An 18,422-nucleotide genomic window follows, 5' to 3' on the forward strand; every position below is an offset into this window, starting at 1 on the left:
ATCAACCATCATGGCCCTAAACTAGAACAGAAGGACAGTTGATAAACTTGGTCAGCAACCAGTAGCGGATCCAGAAAATTGTTTTAGGGTGGGCCAAAATAAAAACTAATTACATATTAATATTTTTATCCATTAATGTTTTTATTTGGGTGGACCAAAATCCAAAAATTATATACATCAGTATTTAAAAAAAAAAACTGAGGGTGTGCCATGGGCTGGATCCGCCCGTCAGCAACCTCTACTGAAGGAGGATTACAGACCTCAATTTTGTGGACTGAGAGAGCAATGATCAAGTTAAGCTCCACTTCCTTCTGCAGACTGCAATAACAATAATTTTCCAGGTTTATAACAATGAAAATAAGGAGGGAGATTTTTACATACCTCTTTACTCATTGATGTAAGTAATTCTAGAGTTTTGACGAAGCAAATGTAGAGTCGCGATGAATATCCTCAACATGAGAAATTTTTGAAAAATTCTGCCTGCAACTTTCTCTCAGGATCAGAGAATTTGTATCTTCAATTCTCTAAGGGCAGTAAGATTCTTCATCCCATTTGGTAGATATGACAATTCTGGGAACCTCACAATCTCAAGTTTTTGAAGTGCTGTGAGATTTGAAAGCCATTCCGGTAGTGTTTTGATATTTGGACATGCTTCAATCTTCATGTATTCTGAAATACTTGCAGAGCCTTGAAGAATCAACTGGGGCAAGTCCACTAGTTCTAGTAACTCATAAATCATGAACACTTGAACATTTCCAATTATGTTAAATTAAAATTAGGATTCCCATTCCTTTCCAAATTGTTTAATTCAGGGATTGGGCCTGGTATGAGGACTTCATCCCTAGTTAGGAGAAGGATTCGAACTGACTGTCTTCCGCTGAATATAAACAGGAATGAGCCTCATTCCACTAACCATGGAAGGGACTGTTCATAGATAAACTCAACCTTTTTGTTTGCCTAGTTTGAACATCATGCTGTCTTTAATTTAACGGAAAGCATGCTTTCTAACAAAAGAAATGCATTCTGAATATATGATACATAATATAACAAATGGAAAAGATATAAGCAATAGAGATAACCAAACAAACAGTAGATTGGGAAACGTTCCGAAGCATTATCCAATACAAACATGATTAACTTAATCAAGCATAAATAGGGGAAATTACCTTTTCCCTGGAAGTTTAATGAAAATACAACACACCCACAGATTTCAAGAAGTGACAAATAAAAAAACTAACAATTCAAGAACAAAAAAAAAAAAAAAAAAAAAAAAAAAAAAAAAAAAAAAAAAAAAAAAAAAAAAAAAAAAAACGCAGCATCACAATTAGCAGGACTCCGAATCGAAACTTCTTCCACTGGCTGAAGACTTTGCCAGAGTCTCTGGGGAAGCTGCAACAATTGAATAATTCAAGTTAATAAGTAAAAAGGTCAGAGAAACAAATTTACTCTCTTAAAGGTTATATTATATATCACTTTAAAAATAAAAAGATTCGGCAATGAATAATTCCAGTCATTTTGTGAGTTGCATGGGGCAAAGGAAAGTGTTTCATACTATGTATTCGAGATAATTATGTATTTACAAAAATACTGTCTCAATTTATTATATTCCATCAGATTTAGGATATATCGATAACTTCTAATTCTTTCTTTTTCTATTGATTCTTTTCCGAGACGTGTAAAATCAATAATATCGATCAAATACAAATAATAAAATCAAAATTATTAATTAATATAGAATTATAACATCAAGAAAATCTATGTGAAAGGATTTATGAATTTATATGTTACTTACAAATAATCGTATTTCTCCGATGAATTGAAAAGCCTACAGAAACAATATTGTACCAGGAAACTACGCAAACAAAACATGAAATTTATCGTCTATGAAAATATATATATTTCTAGTTTGTAGTAGATGACAATAATATAAAGACTTTTCATCGTAGCTATTTATCAAATATTGGATAAAAATTTCCATTTACGGCAGAATAAAAAAATAGTTACTGCATTGATAACATCATAAAGAGAGAGAAATTTTCACATACCTGGCTATTTATTCATTAGTCAATTCATCAAAGAAGCTATCATGGATCCAGTTGAATCGCCGGCACATCAGATTTTTTCGGCAAATTCTTCGTGTAGCTTTCACTCAGGGTAGGACAATTTTGTATCTTCCATTCTCTAAGGTTGGTGAGCTTCTGCATCCCGTCTGGCAGAGATGACAGTTCTTGGCAACTTAAAATCTCAAGTTTTTTAAGTGCTTTGAGACTCGCAAGCCATGGTGGTAATTCTTTGAGCTCTGGACATGCTTCAATCCGCAGGTACTCTAGAGTGTCAGTCCAGTGGTTGGAGTCGCCGCTTTGCTAGTTCTTCTTGCTCTAGTTGGGGTCTTCGCCTTGCATATTTTTCTTCAGATTAATCTTCGGACAACTGTGTATCACCAGCTTCTTCAATCCTTTCAGATCTTTTATATTGTATGGCAATGAGTTCGAGCTATCACAACCTTGCAAAACCAATGTTCGGAGGCCGGTGAAACTTTGTATCCATTCTCCAATCTCTTTTATAGTTATTTCCAAATATCTAAGACTGGTCATCTTCTGCATGTTGTGAGATAACTTCTGAAGATTTGAACAACCAAGAAGTATTAAGGTTTGTAAATTCAGAAGTTTAGAAATATGCTCAGGAATTTCCTTCAAACGTAAATTCCAAGATAAGTCTAGATATCTCAAATGTATCAGTGCACCAATAGAAACTGGCAACACTTCAAATTGAAGACAATTGAAGCATAACAACCTGAGGTACTTAAAATTTGATATCCATGCATTAAGGAAGGCCGTAGTAACATGCTCAGATAGTATACCTTGCATGATGATGGTCCGCAATTTCTTGGAAATAGATGCTTCTGGACCAGAATCCTCGATGTCGAGAAATGACAAATGTCGAGCATTTCTTTCAATTTTTTGGATTCTGAGATCTACCGCTTCGCATTCTGTTTGTGCTACTTTGAGGACAAGATCATGTACAAAGTCATGCATCTGAAATGTAAAAAAATAACCATGATCTTCAACATCTTGAAAAAAACATCTCGAACTTAATTCGTTGAAATATTGCAACCCAACTTCTTCCAACTCTTTATTTTCATTATCAGTAGCAAGAAAACCATGCGCTTCCGACTCTTTCTTTTTATTATCAGTAGCAAGAAAACCATGCGCTTCCGACTCTTTCTTTTTATTATCAGTAGCAAGAAAACCATGCGCCATCCAATGACAGACCAGATAATTACTGTTGAAGCAATAACCCTTAGGAAACAAGGAACAATATGCCAAACATCTTCGCAAACGGGATGGCAAATGAGCGTAACTCAACTTCAACGCTTGTTCTTGACTCCATTCTCTGTTTTCTTTAATTAGCGACCGAATAGACGGCTCTCTGCTTTGATGAAGTAGGGTTCCTAAAGTTTTCACAGCTAAAGGATTGCCCCCACATTTTTCCCAAATTCCATCCCTAATTTCAATGAGCTCTTGATCTGTGCTTTGTTCATCTGTAAAAGCCGCCGATTTCTCAAACAACAATATAGAGTCTTCTCGGGAAAGGCCTTCTAAAACAGACTTGTCAACCGCGCCCATTACTTTCGCTACTTGATTACTACGTGTAGTAACCACAATTTTGCTCCCATTGGGTTTCTGCGTCAATAAGTTTTTGAATTTGTCCCATTTATCATAATTTTCATTCCACACATCATCCAAGACTAACAAAAATTTCTTACCACCCAATTGATCCAGCAACCGATCTTCTAACACATTGACGGCTAATCCAGCTTGATTTTGACCAGTTGCAGAAGTACAAGTTTCTTTCATCAAAGTAATTATATCAAAGTCCTCAGGTACACGTACCCACATCTTTAGATCAAAGAGTTCGTCTATCATTTTGTCACTATACACCAATTTGGCTAGAGTGGTTTTTCCAATACCTCCACCGCCAACTATGGTGATGACAGAGACCTTTTCACCTTCATTTTTTGGTTGCTTCAAAAAGTTTATAATTTTTTCCTTATCACCGTCTCTCCCGAAAACTTCTGAAGCACCAACACAGGTGTGATTTATCATCATCTCCTCCAAATTATCTCTCCAAACATCACCACATTTAAGCTTAACAGCAGCTACTATTTCATCCAACTTTTCTATAATATCATCGAGTTTTCTACTTTCCTTAACAAGAGGAATATATGAGCATATCGGAAAGAATCTTTTTGGCTTCGCCGATGGTTTCCCCAGTTCGCACTCCACTTCATCCACCACGTCCTCAGCATCATACAACTGATCTGAAAGCTGTTTAAGGTATTCCTGCAGCACGCCGTTCTGTGCCTGCTTTTTCTCGGCATTCAAGAGGTTGACTTTGATTTTCGACAAGGTTTTTTGGAGCTCCGTTATTTCTTCCGGAATACCCCACAACGGCCTCTTTTCTTTTTTGGAAAGAAAGGCTATCTTTGACAAAATGTTAGTGGCAATGGTCGATGGAAATGATTCCGCCATGTTCTTTGAGTGGGAGGAAACAGAAGGGTGCAGATCGGGATAAAGAATTATCTGAGAAATTAATGAGAACTGATGCTTTGATCTTTTTTATTATGGATTATATGTTTCATGAAGTTAAGTTACTTTGAGGGAATGATCGATTTATTTTTCCTTCTAATATAGCTTTTATTCTTTTTTGAAAAAATTTAATAAATCAAATTAAAGTATGAATTCTTCTTAATTGACTTTGTAGATAAGACTATTCATTCATTTTTTTTCACTTTTACCCTTTCACTCTAACAACGAGGGAAAACCACTCTTACACTAGAGTAACAATAGTCGGTTGTATCTATTAAACCAATTAAAAAAAGGTCAGGTTGTAATTTGTTAAAAAAAAAAAAATGTTTTTCTTGTGGTTTAACCTTCTTTATTTCTTGTCTTCATCCCTCTTCGCTTTTCCTTCTTTCTGTTTTTAATTTTCCGGGAATCTATTATCTATTAAGCCGATTAAAAAAAGGTCCGGTTGTAATTTGTCCAAAAATAAAAAAGGTCTGTCGCGTAGTTTAACCTTTTTTTCTTTCTTGTCTTCATCCCTCTTCGCCTTTCTTTCTTTCTGTTTTTCATTTTCCGGGAATCTATTATCTATTAAACCGATTAAAAAAAGGTCAGGTTGTAATTTGTCCAAAAATAAAAAAGGTCGTCTTTCGTGTAGTTTAACCTTTTCTTTCTTTCTTGTCTTCATCGCTCTTGGCCTTCCCTTCTTTCTGTATTTCATTTTCCGCGAATCTCCTTTCCAAATGCTTTTCTTCTTAATTTGAAGATTAGGAGCTCACCTCATTCATTATGTAAATTTATGACTTGTTTTTAGTTTTATTTTACCCACCTCCACGTGATTGATTGACATGCATACCAATCTAATCAATAAATTTTGTCAAGACTCAATAAATATTGAAGATAATATCATTTATGAGTTGTCTACATCTTTGATATTGTCTACATCTACCTTGGTACGACTAGCAATTAGATAATAAATAATTCTGAGATGATTAATATGCTTGATAAACGTTGATAATAAATAAGTAGCAACGACTTTTGTACAATTTGTAATTAGATAATAAATAGTTCTGATGAGAAGATTAACATGCATGGAGAAAACGTTGATAATAAATAACAAGTACCTTGATACAATTAGTAATTAAATAATAAATAGTTACAAGGAGATTATCATTATTAGTTGTCTACCTCTTATAATAACACAACAACTCAAGCGACTGACTTTTAAGGTGATGGGTGGGTGGATGGAATTAATGTTATCTTAATTACAGCCTCCTACTATCATCTGTCTATTTATCGATGAAATTAATTACTGATGTTACAAAGTTGGTGCATACACTAATTCAAGATTAGAGCATCTCCAAATGGTTTTATCGTGTAATACTTGCAAGAAAAAAATTACTGATATGAACAGCAACAATTTCTACTATGTTAAATGCAATAGAGAGACTCAATTCCCACAGATGAGGTATATCAATTGTTATTCTAAATTGAATTGTTGGTATAAACTAATGCATGATAATCTTAAAAATTGATGTTTAATAATCAATAATTGTTGATATAACAGGTACAAGGTTAATTTGCAAGTCACAGACGGCAATGTTGGAACAACCCTTATATTGTTTGATACAGTATGCCAGTTGTTAATTAGGTTGTCATGTTCCCAATTACTAAAAAGTTAAGAGTGACAAAAGCTCAAACTAAACTTAGAAATTTCTAGAGAGAAAAATAAGAATAGTCGAGTATGAATTCATTGATTGAATTAGTTTTACAACCACTTAGAAACTTATACACAAAACAGTGTGTAGAGAGAGTGAAGATGCAGGAACTTAAAATGTAGTCGCAAAATACCATCGTTTTGGGACAAAAAGACCACAAGACTTGAAACGCCACTGTTTTCACCTATTTACAAAACAGTACAACAACTTATGAACTTAACACCCTGATCCTATGACAAAAACATCTTTGGTCAACATTCCCCCTTAAAATAACCTCTCTATCCTTCTTTTGCCAGCTTTTTAAGAATTTCTTTGATCAACTACTCCCTGTAAACTCAACTTCCTTTATCCCTTTTACACTCTTTGAATTCATCATTTGCATTAGCTCAAAAATACCATCACATTCAAAATTCAGCAGGTCTGCAATTCTACATCAGCTTACTGCAACTTTACAACTTTGCATTACCTCAAAATAGCATCACATTCAATCATTCAGCAAACTGCAACTTTGCATTAGCTCAACCTTGCACAATTGACAACTCAACTTCACTTCTGCATAACTAAAAGCAACTCTGCAACTCTATAGTAGCTCAACTTTGGACAATCAGTAACTCAACTTCTTTACAACTTAAAATTTAGCAACTTAGCAGTAGCTCAACTTTGCAACTTTGTACAATTAACAACTCAACTTTTGTACAACTAAAATTCAGCAACTCAGCAACTCTGGAGTAGCTCAACTTTGCAACTTTGTACAATTAACAACTCAAGTTCTGTACAACTTAAAATTCAGCAATTTAACTGTAGCTCAACTTTACAACTTTGTACAATTAACAACTCAACTTTTGTACAACTAAAATTCCGCAACTCAGCAACTTTGTAGTAGCTCAGCTTTGCACAATTAACAACTCAATTTCTACACAACTTTGAATCAATTCAACTCTACAATAGCTAAACTCTGCACAGTACTAAATCCATAACCAATCTTTGGTACTTTATTAACAAATCTGTACACCATCTATGAAATCAATTTTGCACAACAGTATCATTTTTGTACAACATTATCAAACCTGCAACTTCAGTGCATAAAATCAATTTTGCTTCTGGACTATATCAATTGAGAAAGACTAATCCTTAGCCCAATTGACAGCTGCAGGAACTTCAACCACAGTTAACTTATGTTTTAACTTATTAAAATGGGAGATTAATAGGGCTTTAATAAGAATGTCAGCAATTTGCTGCTTTGAGGGAACATACTGAACAGCTAACTTCTTAGCTAGAACTTAATCCCTAATGTAATGGGCATCAATTTCAATATGTTTGGTGCGAGCATGAAACACAGGATTGGCAACCAATGCTCCTGCACTCACATTGTCAAACCAAATAATAGGAGAAGTAGCCAAAACAATACCTAATTCTGAAAAAATACTTTGTAACCAGGCTTTCTCTGTGGCAGTATTAGCTAATGCTCTGTACTCAACCTTAGTAGAAGAAAGTGCCACTACTTTCTACATGCGGGTGCTCCATTGTATGAGATTAGGACCCAAGTAAACACAATAGCCACTTGTGGATCTCCTATCATCAAGATTATTGCCCCAATCAGCATCAGCATAGCATTCTACACTAAGAGAAGCTGTTGGTTTGAACATTAGACCATGGAACTGAGTACCCTTAATGTATCTGAAGACTCTCTTAGAAGATTGCCATTGTAAGTCTATGGGAGCTTGAAGAAACTAAATCAACTTATTGACAGTGAAGCTGACGTCAGGTCTAGTTAGGGTCTGCTAGAGTAGATGCCCTAGAGCCAATCAATTATTGAAGAATTGACTCTTTGTAATAATGTTCATTAATCAATAATAAAAGGCATTTTATTCTATATTGCGTAAATCATTATTATTGCAATATGTATTGATATATGTCCTTAGAATGGTAGAACTGTGACGAGGATATCAAGTGTTTCAAATCTTAATAGTGAGAACCCTATGAGCACATATGGTGGCCATTCTAGAAACATATGTAGCCCTAGTATTATTCTGAAGTAAGGGCACAGATAATACAGTAAGGCTATCATAGTGTTTAACGACCCTGTCGAAAGGCAGTGACTGATTTCACTTGTCAAGGTTGTTTGTTGACAACCTGGTGCAACACATGGATGCTTGCTGTAGGCAAATACACCATAGCAAGTTCACTGGACTGACCCACCAGAGGATTCCATATGGATGGTAACCCCAGTGTCTATGGAACAAATCCTCTAACGAATGGTGGTGCATGTGATCCTTAGACTTGAGATCACCGGAGCGCCTTGTGCACCGATTGGTGTAGTTTGACACTAGCCTAACGCAGTTCTTTTCAGAGCTGTCAATACGGTGGTGATTGGCTGCATCAAGGAGTGTATCAAGACTATGGTGGATTGACAGAGGATTTATCACTCCCGGGTACGGGAGAAAGTTATCTCACGGCGCAATTCAGTATATGGCAATGACACTAAAACTGTGGCCACAGTGGGATTGAGTTGTTGCTCTATCCAGTTTATAATACGGGTCATTGGTCCAGAAACTGAATAAATAATATCGAGAGTAACCGAAGGTTGACACTATTTCTATGCCTTCGTCTCGTCGAGATAACGTATGATGAAAGGATCGAATTGTACGGTAACCATATCGTTGACAGGTAGCTACTTTGCTGAATCCGAATCTATCGGGTGGCCATGATGCCTTGCTAGGGGCCAATCTTGGTCTGTGTATTAGTGAGACGATTAATTGGTGTTAATCGCGATACTATACACTGCCGATATGATGAGGAGGCTATGGGTCACACACATAGAAGACAATTTAAGATCCAAGAAGAAAGAAGGGCGTTTTCGTCTTTTAAGGCGAAAGGGTATTTTGGTAATTTCACAGTGCAATTAAATTTGCTGAGTTCATAGCCTTTATTTAATTTGTTAGAAAAAATTAAATAAGTGAAATTCCGTTTAAATATATGTTTGCATATATTTAAATAAATTATCATTATTGTTAAATGTTAATATATATATATATATATTAAATATATATTAATTGATTTTAATTGAGATAATGATGAATTAAATTAAAATATCTAATTGGAAGTGTTTGGCAAATTTGGGAGTGTTTGGGTTGGAGCCCAAGCCCATTCCATATGGGAATAGGGCAACTAAAATAACACTATAAAAGAAAAGGTTTTAGTTGAAAAAAAAAAATGAGTATGTGTTATTTTATTATTTGATTTTTCATTGAAAAGAGAAAACCTCCAGCCCCAAAATACTCTCCCATGCCAGTTTTTGGTTTTTGCCAAAATCAAATACCTTTTGTTTTCTTCTTGATTTCTTAAGGTCAAAGAGGATCTAGCAAATCCCTCATTGGTTCTTGTTGATTGTCTTCGTGTGGACCTCTACGGTTCGATCCTACACTTGGATCGGTAGCAAACACGTTCAAAGACAATATTGGTGGAGCCTCCAAACGTGGGTATGGTTTCTTAAATGTTGAACTGATTTTTTTGCAGATTTGATTATTTTATATAAACTGTGATTTTTGTACCCGGATCTTAGTTCTATGGAAGGATCCATAGAGTTTATGTTTTTGTTTTCCGCTGCGTAACTGGGTCGTTTACTAATAGGGTCAAGTATTGCAAAGCACCAACAGTGCTCCTATAAAGGGTAGGGTTTTTAAAGGCTTCACTATCATGAGTAAACAGCTTTGTTCCCACAACCATGGGAGTGGGACAAGAATGAGCATTCAACATTTGAGTTTTAGCAAGAAGATCCACAATATACTTTGTTTGCTTGAGATGAATGCCTTGATCTGTCCTAGTGGCTTCCAAACCAAGAAAATACTTAATAGATCCAAGGGTTTTCAAGGCAAACTGAAAATTCAAACTCTAGACAAGTTGATGAATATAAGAGGTGTTGGACCCAGTGATGAGAATATCATCAACTTATATCAATACATATCACTTGAGAACCTTGTTGAAGTGTAAAGAGACTAAAGTCTGAAACTAAATTTAGGAAACCTCTATCCAAAAAACCTGCTTCAGTTTGTCAAACCATGGCCTAAGGGCCTGTTGAAGCCCATAAAGAGCTTCATTAAGCTTGCATACATGGTATGGAAACTATGTATTCTCAAACCCCTCTGGCTACCTCATATAAACAGTCTCATGCAAGATGTCATTAAGAAAAGCATTGTTAATATCATTCTACTGGATATCCCAGTTATGAGTCACAGCAAGTGTTAGAACAATCCTAATGGTTAAAGGCTTTATGACTGGGCTGAATGTCTCAAAATAATCAAGGCCAAGAGTCTGTTGAAACCCTTTAGCCACTAACCTGGCCTTGTACTTTTGAAGTGAACCACCATAATTAAATTTAGTTCTAAACAGACATTTGTTCCCTACAATATTCATATCATGAGTAGAAGGAACAAGAGTCCAAGTATTGTTTTGCATGAGAGCATCAAACTCACATTTCATGGTTTCCTTCCACTTTGAATTAAGGAGAGCTTCTTTGATGGAAGAGGGTTTAGGTTGAACCAAAACCTAGTTAGTCATAAGTACAACAGTTTTCCTAGGAATAGTGCCAATTTTGGTTCTTGTCATCATAGGGTGATTGTTACAAGTGACTTGAGATTCAAGAGAGGAATGTGAATTTGTGCTAGAGGAGGATCAATTGTAAGAGAACATGATGGTGAGTGGGGTCAGGTATGTGTGGAAGGTAATGGATAGGTTGTAAAGTCTATTTGAGTTGAGGAATTAGGCAATTGAGCTAAAGTTGGTATTATGGTTTGAGGAGAATATATAGATTGAGGTGATGGAATGAAGTGTGATACAGTAGGAGATTGAGGTATTTGTGATGAAGGTTGTGAATTTGGAATTTGAAAGGAAGGAAGAATAGGTGAAGTAGGATGGATTTCCTTACCTTTTGCTATGATGTGAGGACTGGATTGAGGACGTGAAACTGCTGGAGGATCTTTAGCAGTTGAGTCATTATCAAACTGAAGTAATGTAAAAGGAAATGCAAGAGGTGAAGTAGTAGCTAAAGGTAAAACAGAAGAAGTTGATAGGTGAGACTTTTGTTTGGATAAAGCTAAAGTAAAACCAGTAGCAAAAAGATATTCGGTTTCATTGAACTTAACATTTGGAGTACTATAAACTTTACCATTTGAACTAAGACACGTGTAGCCCTTATGTACTAAGCTATATCCTACAAATGTACACTTAGAAGAGTGAAACTGAAACCTATGTTTGTTGAAGTCTCGTAAGAAAGGAAAACATGTACAACCAAAGATTTTCAGAGATGAGTATTTAGGTGTATGACCAAACAATGCTTGATATGGAGAAATAAAGTCTAAAATTGTTGTAGGCATTCTATTTATAAGAAACACAGTTGTATCAAAAGCAAACCACAAAAGATGTAGAGCCATAGATGCTTGTGCAAGCAAGGTAAGTCCTGTCTCAACTACATGCCTGCTTTCCCTTTCACTTCTACCATTTTACTGATGGACATAGGCACAAGAATGCCTATATTGAATTCCAGCATTAGTGAGATAAGGAATAAGACCTATATATTCACCACCTTGATCAGAATGTAAGCATTTTAACTTGTGACCAAACTGCCTTTCAACTAAGTGATGAAACTTAATAAAGACAGACCTAACCTCAGCCTTGGTTCTTAAAGGAAATAACCATGTGAACCTAATGAAGTCATCAATGAATTGAATATAGTACTTAAATCCTTCAATGGATGCATATGGAGTGGGTTCCCAAACATCACTATGCATAATGGCAAGGGGTTTAGTTGCTCTAGAAGTGGAAATGGGAAAAGTATTTCTATGAATTTTCCTAAGTTGACAAGCATCACAAAATGACAGTGGCAACTTGGTTGACAGATTTGTGTTTACATGTTGTAAAATTTTATGTAGAGATTCAGAATAGGGATGGCCTAACCTCCTATGCCAAAGTAGGCCTAAATTGGTATTAGTGTTATTAGCATGCAGAACTAAGGATGAATGAGGCAACAAATGAGAAGATTGTTCTGAACTTGAGGCACCATCTAAATGTAAAACATGACTAGAAGAGTAAACACCATTATCAACCATAATATCAGAAAGCAATGCATCAGATTTATCAATAAAAGCATGTGCAGAAGAGTAAACACCATTATCAACCACCATATCAGAAAAAAATGCATTAGATTTATCAACGAAAGCATGAGCAGAAGATTAAACATCATTACTAAACACAGTATTAGAAAGCAATGCATCAGATTTATCAACAGAAGAATTAGCATTTTTATTGATCATGCTAGTATTTCAATGAGTGGTTTTATAGTGCAAAGGTTGTGGTACACAAGGAACATTGGTACAATGCGGAATTGATGACCACTTAGACACACAGTTGGCAAGCATGACTTTATTTTGATTGGACTCTAAAGTAGACTGATTTGCAGAAACATATGATGAAGGTGTAGACTTGGACAGAAGATGTTCAGCTGACTGAGAGGAATTAGAGGGAAAACTCAGCTGATAAAGACCACCCTTAACCTATAGTAGCACTGTACTTGTATCCTTGTCCTTAACAACACAACAATTAGAAGTAAATTCAACTATTACATTGTTATCCTTTGTAAATTTGGATATACTAAGGAGATTTTTAGTGATTCTAGGTACACTTAAGACATTTTTTAAATGAAGACACTTAGATTGCAAAGTACTAGGTAAAGTAGTAAAACCAATATGAGAAATATGGAGAAACTCACTATTTACAACTTGCAATTGATCAACTCCAGCAGAATTTATGCTTCTATCTAGTTGAGTCAAGTCAGAAGTAACATGATCAGTGGCACCAGAATCAATATACCAAGCTAGATCTGGTGACAGTGTTGAGCAAGAAGCTATTGAGGCACTATGATGTCCATGAGAGGTAGAGGCAAATTGAACTTGGTTTGCTGGATGGATAGTGTAGGATTGCTAGCTAGGTATTGTATAAGGTTATTGACTAGTACTATGTTTGATGGAAAATTACTAGGAGAATGAGCTACTTGTGTACGAGAATAAGCTAAATGTCCTGCAAGTGAAGATCCAGTCTTCACCATTTGTGATTCACTACTGAAAGTAAGATTACCTTGTCTATGTGGCCAAGTGGCTGATAGTCCGAGAATTATACTGTTTTTATTAGGCTTTTAGGCTGGATTTTAGATACTTTTTAGTTCATTTTCGCCTGAATTGATTCTTAATTCTCGACATTTTGTGTTTCAGGCCGAAATGGACATTTTGAGTAAACAATGAGCGAATTGGAGTTTCTAGATCCAAAAGTGAGCAGATCTCGGAACTTGGAAGAGTTATGAAGCAGATGGACGCACGATGAAGCTTGTTCCCATGGGAAGGCATTGCAAATTGAAGATTCAAACAAAGAAACAAGCCAAGGGCAATTCTATAAATTCAGAATTGTTCATGAAGGTTCGCCGTGGCGAAGCTTTGTTCTTTGTCGCGGCAAAGAAAGTTAACAACGGGATTCCAACTTATCTCGTCGCCGACACGAAAGTCTTTCTTCGCCATGGCGAAGTCTGCGAATTTCAGATTTCAAAACGACAATTTCATTTTAGGAAAGTTTTAGGTTTTTGGGCGAGGTATAAAAGCAAAACTTTGCCATTTTGAGAGGGAGTCGTGTTTTCCTTAGTCTAGATAAGTGAGAAGATTTGGGATTGAATCTGGTGGATTCTTCAACTAGGGGAGATCTCTTGTCTTTTCTCTCATTTTATTTTGTTGAACTTTGTGTTTATTGTTTTTCTTGCTTATTGTATTGATTTAGTTATGAACTGACCCATTTTGGGTCAAGTTTTTGATGTAGTTCGGATTCTCATGGATTAAGCAATTGATTTTTATTAGTTTCATATGCTATTGCATGGGTTGTGTGGTTACTCTGAATTTATTGTTTTTAATTGATGAACATGATGAGATTGAAAAATGAGTCATGTAAGCTTCTTGGGTAATCACCATTGTAGTATTAAATGCTAGAGATAGATTTAAGAATCAATGAAATCAATCTAGGATTCTATGTGCTTAATGAGCTTAGATCTATTAATCTTTAATTTGTTGGGTGCGGAAGTTTAATAGGGAAAAGTAGGAAAACATAGCCTGAGAAGGTATGTTTTACATTTTAGAGAATTTGATTTATAATCAATGCATGTGAATATGGAAATAGCATAATCTTTAGGTTTAATCCATAGAGTCTGAATGAAGTCAAAACCCTAACCATTTGTTAAATTGATTTTATCCTTGCGTTTAATTTCTTTCTTTCAATTTTCAGTTTTGTTTTTAGTTAAATTTTAATTCTCCCATTAATGCAAACAATTGCGGTTACTCCAACTTGAGAAACACTTGAGAAAGTTAGTGCTTAACAAATCAATCCTCGTGGGAACGATACTCACTCATCATTTTATTACTTTCTGCGACTAGTACACTTGCTACATTTGCATGTTGTAGTTACAACACATCAAGTTTTTGGCACTATTGTCGGGGATTGAGTTGTGTGTTAACATTAATTTTTCTTGTGTTAGCTAGATTGGAGCTTATTTTTGTTTAGTTGTTTTTAGTTTATTTTCCTTGTGTTGGCTTGTGATCTCATTTTTTTTTATCTCTTTCTGTGTAGTTTATGCGAAGAGCAAGACGTCAGCCAATAGTTCCTTTTGATCCTGAAATTGAAAGAACCACCAGAAGACTAAATAGAGAGAGAAGAGAATAAGAAACCATAGTTGAACCAGAAGTCATAGTTGTAGAGATGGCAGAGAATAGAACACTAAGGGAATTCTCAGTTCCCCCAGTTAAAGGCAGTGGGTCGAGTATTACTAAACCAGCAATACAAGCCAACAACTTTGAAATAAAGCCAGCAATCATCTAGATGATCCAGCAGTCGATACCGTTCAGGGGAGATTTGAAGGAAGATCCAAATCTACACATTGCAATTTTTTTGGAGATTTGTGATACTTTCAAGTCAAATGGAGTGTTAGATGATGCCATCAGATTAAGACTATTCTCATTTTCATTGAAGGATAAAGCTAAGGGATGGTTACTGGCACTACCATCAGGAACAATCACCACATGGAATGATTTAGCACAGAAGTTCTTGACCAAATTCTTTCCTCCAGCAAAGTCGGCAAAGCTGAGAAATGATATAACATCATTTATTCAGGAAGAGTCGGAATCATTGTATGAGGCTTGGGAGAGATACAAAGAATTATTAAGGAGGTGTCCACATCATAGGTTGCCAGTTTGGATGAAAGTCCAAACATTTTATAATGGATTAATGGTGAATGTGCAAACTATGGGTGGATGTAGCATCGGGAAGAGCACTACAAAATAAGACACCAGAAGAAGCTCACGAGTTGCTTGAAGTTCTGGCAAGCAACAATTATCAAAGACCTAATGAAAGGGTGCAACCAAAGAAATCCATGGGTCTTCATGAAGTTGATGCATATACAGCCATTTCAACCCAACTGACAGCACTTCAGAAACAGTTGGAAAGTATGCAGGTAAATTCCATTCAAGCATCTCAACTAACTTGTAAATTTTGTGCAGGTAATCACGTGAGCAATGACTGTTAAGTGGGGAACACATTTGCTTCATCATCGAAGCAGTTTAATTACTTGGCTGGAAATCGAAGGCAATCGAACAATCTGTACTCCAACACATATAATCCTGGTTGGAGGAATCACCTGAACCTATCTTGGAGAAATCAAAACCAACAAAATCAGCAAAACAATTAATGGAATCAAAGGGCATTGCCAAACAACCAAATAGGGGTGAACAACCAACAAGGAGAGCAATGAGTGACTAAACTGGAGGACATGTTTGCGAAGTTTATGCAAGAGACCATAGGTTTTATGAATGAGATGATAACGAATTTCAGAAATCATGGGGCATCCATTCAAAACTTGGAGGTACAAGTGGGTCAGTTGGCTGACAAGTTGAATGAGAGACCAAAAGGCTCACTACCGAGTAACACAATGACTAACCCACGTGAGCAAGCAAATGCAATAACTCTTAGAAATGGGATAGTTTTAAAAGAGGTGGAAAAATCAAGAGAAGAAAGAAGTCCACCAAAAGAAAAGGAAGAGTCCGAAGAAGAAGTTGATGAAGAGATCATTGCCGAAGAGAAACCAATCAGTTCGAGGGAAGATGAACACAAACGGGAAGAGAGGCAAAGACAAAGGAAGGAGAAATTGCCATTTCCTGAGATACCGCCAGAATTAGCACATCACACTCCTACTGTGCCGTTTCCTCAGAGACTTAAGAAAAAGAATTAGGATAAGCAGTTTTCCAAGTTCATTGAAATATTTAGAAAATTACATATTAACATTCCTTTTGTAGATGCATTACAATAGATGCCGAGCTATGCGAAGTTTCTTAAGGAGATTTTATCAAACAAAATGAAGTTAGAAGATGAGGAAATAGTGATGCTCACGAAAGAGTGCAACACCATTCTCTAGAAGAAGCTACCCCCGAAACTCAAAGATCTAGGGAATTTTACTATTCCTTACATTATAGGAGACATTACTTTTGATCGACTATTATGTGATTTAGGTGCTAGCATCAATTTAATGCCTTTTTCTATTTTCAAGAAATTGGGAATTGGTGAAGTGAAGCCAACAACCATGTCGTTGCAACTTGCAGATAGATACATAAAACATTCGAGGGGTATAATAAAGGATGTGTTAGTGAAGGTGGACAAAGTGATTTTTCCCGCAGACTTTGTTGTTTTGGAGATGGAAGAGGATAAGAAAATACCTCTTATTTTGGGCCTACCATTTCTGGCCACAGGAAAAGCACTCATAGATGTGTAAGAAGGAAAGTTATTGTTGAGGGTTCAGGATGAAACAGTAACGTTCAATATGTTTAAGGCTATAAAGTTTCCATCGAAGATGGATTCATGCTTTAGTGTTGGTGTGGTGGATAAACTAGTAGCGGAGACCATTAAAGAGAACACTCCACAACTACCGCTAGAAGCATGTAATGCACAATCAAGAATAGTAGAGGTAGAGGAGTCGGCAAAGAATGAATGTGCTAGATTTTTGGAAGCACTTCAGCCGATTGATGAGAACCAAGATCTTGAATTTGAGGAATTTGATTTGGAGAAAGAGAAGGAAAAGGAAAAGGAAAGGAAGGAAGAACCTCCAAAGCTTGAGTAGAAACCTTTACCTTCCCACCTCAAATATGTGTATCTTGGGGATTCAGAGACCTTTCTAGTAATCATCAGTTCAAAGTTGAGCGATTTGGAAGAAGAACGATTAATTCGGGTTTTCAGAGAACATCGATCAGCAATTGGATGGACTATTTTGGATATTAGAGACATCTCTCCATCTTTTTGCATGCATAAGATACTCATGGAGGATGATATCAAGCCTAGAGCTCAACCACAACGAAGATTGAATCCTTCGATGAAGGAAGTGGTGAGAAAGAAGGTGGTGAAACTTCTAGAAGCGGGCATAATTTTCCCTATTTCTGATAGTCCATGGGTGAGCCCGGTGTAAGTGGTTCCAAAGAAAGTAGGTATCACAGTGATTAAGAATGAGAGCAATGAATTGATACCAACTAGGACGGTCATGGGATGGAGAGTGTGCATTGATTATCGGAAATTAAATAAAACGACAAGGAAAGATCATTTTCCACTTTCTTTCATTGATCAGATGTTCGAGAGGTTGGCAGGACATGCTTACTATTGTTTCCTAGATGGTTATTCAGGGTACAACCAGATTGCCATTGCTTCTAAGGATCAAGAGAAGATGACCTTCACTTGTCCCTGCGGCACATTTGCTTACCGAAGGATGCTCTTTGGGTTATGCAATACACCAACCACATATTAGAGATGCATGATGTCGATCTTTGGAGATATGGTGGAGCAGTTTATAGAAGTCTTCATGGATGACTTCTCAGTTTTTGGTTCATCTTTTGACATGTGCTTATCTAGTCTTTCTCTTGTTTTACAGCGATGTCAGGAGACGAACCTGGTGCCCAATTGGGAAAAATGCCACTTCATAGTCCAAGAAGGGATAGTGCTTGGTCATAAAATCTCAAAAGACGGCATATAAGTGGATCGAGCAAAGATGGACGTGATTGAGAAGCTGCCACCACCCTCC

The 18,422-nt window shown here is 36.2% G+C and overlaps 1 protein-coding gene and 1 non-coding gene across 2 annotated transcripts; both read right to left on the reverse strand.

The window, feature by feature from the left end:
- Positions 1-2,378: 2,378 nt before the first annotated feature.
- On the reverse strand, positions 2,379-4,532 carry LOC116105349 (putative disease resistance protein RGA3). Its single transcript, XM_031391782.1, has one exon. The coding sequence runs from the start codon at positions 4,530-4,532 to the stop codon at positions 2,379-2,381; it is 2,154 nt and encodes a 717-aa protein (XP_031247642.1).
- Positions 4,533-15,445: 10,913 nt separating this feature from the next.
- Positions 15,446-15,552, reverse strand: LOC116105403. Its single transcript, XR_004124079.1, has one exon. It is a non-coding gene; the product is annotated as a small nucleolar RNA R71 (small nucleolar RNA).
- Between the last annotated feature and the right edge of the window lie 2,870 nt (positions 15,553-18,422).

The sequence above is a fragment of the Pistacia vera genome, unplaced genomic scaffold, assembly GCF_008641045.1.
Source record: "Pistacia vera cultivar Batoury unplaced genomic scaffold, PisVer_v2 Contig498, whole genome shotgun sequence".
NCBI classification, from domain to species: domain Eukaryota; kingdom Viridiplantae; phylum Streptophyta; class Magnoliopsida; order Sapindales; family Anacardiaceae; genus Pistacia; species Pistacia vera.

Excerpts from the sequence above, each read along its gene's own strand:
- LOC116105349 (XM_031391782.1), bottom strand. The coding sequence starts at position 4,532 with ATGGCGGAATCATTTCCATCGACCATTGCCACTAACATTTTGTCAAAG.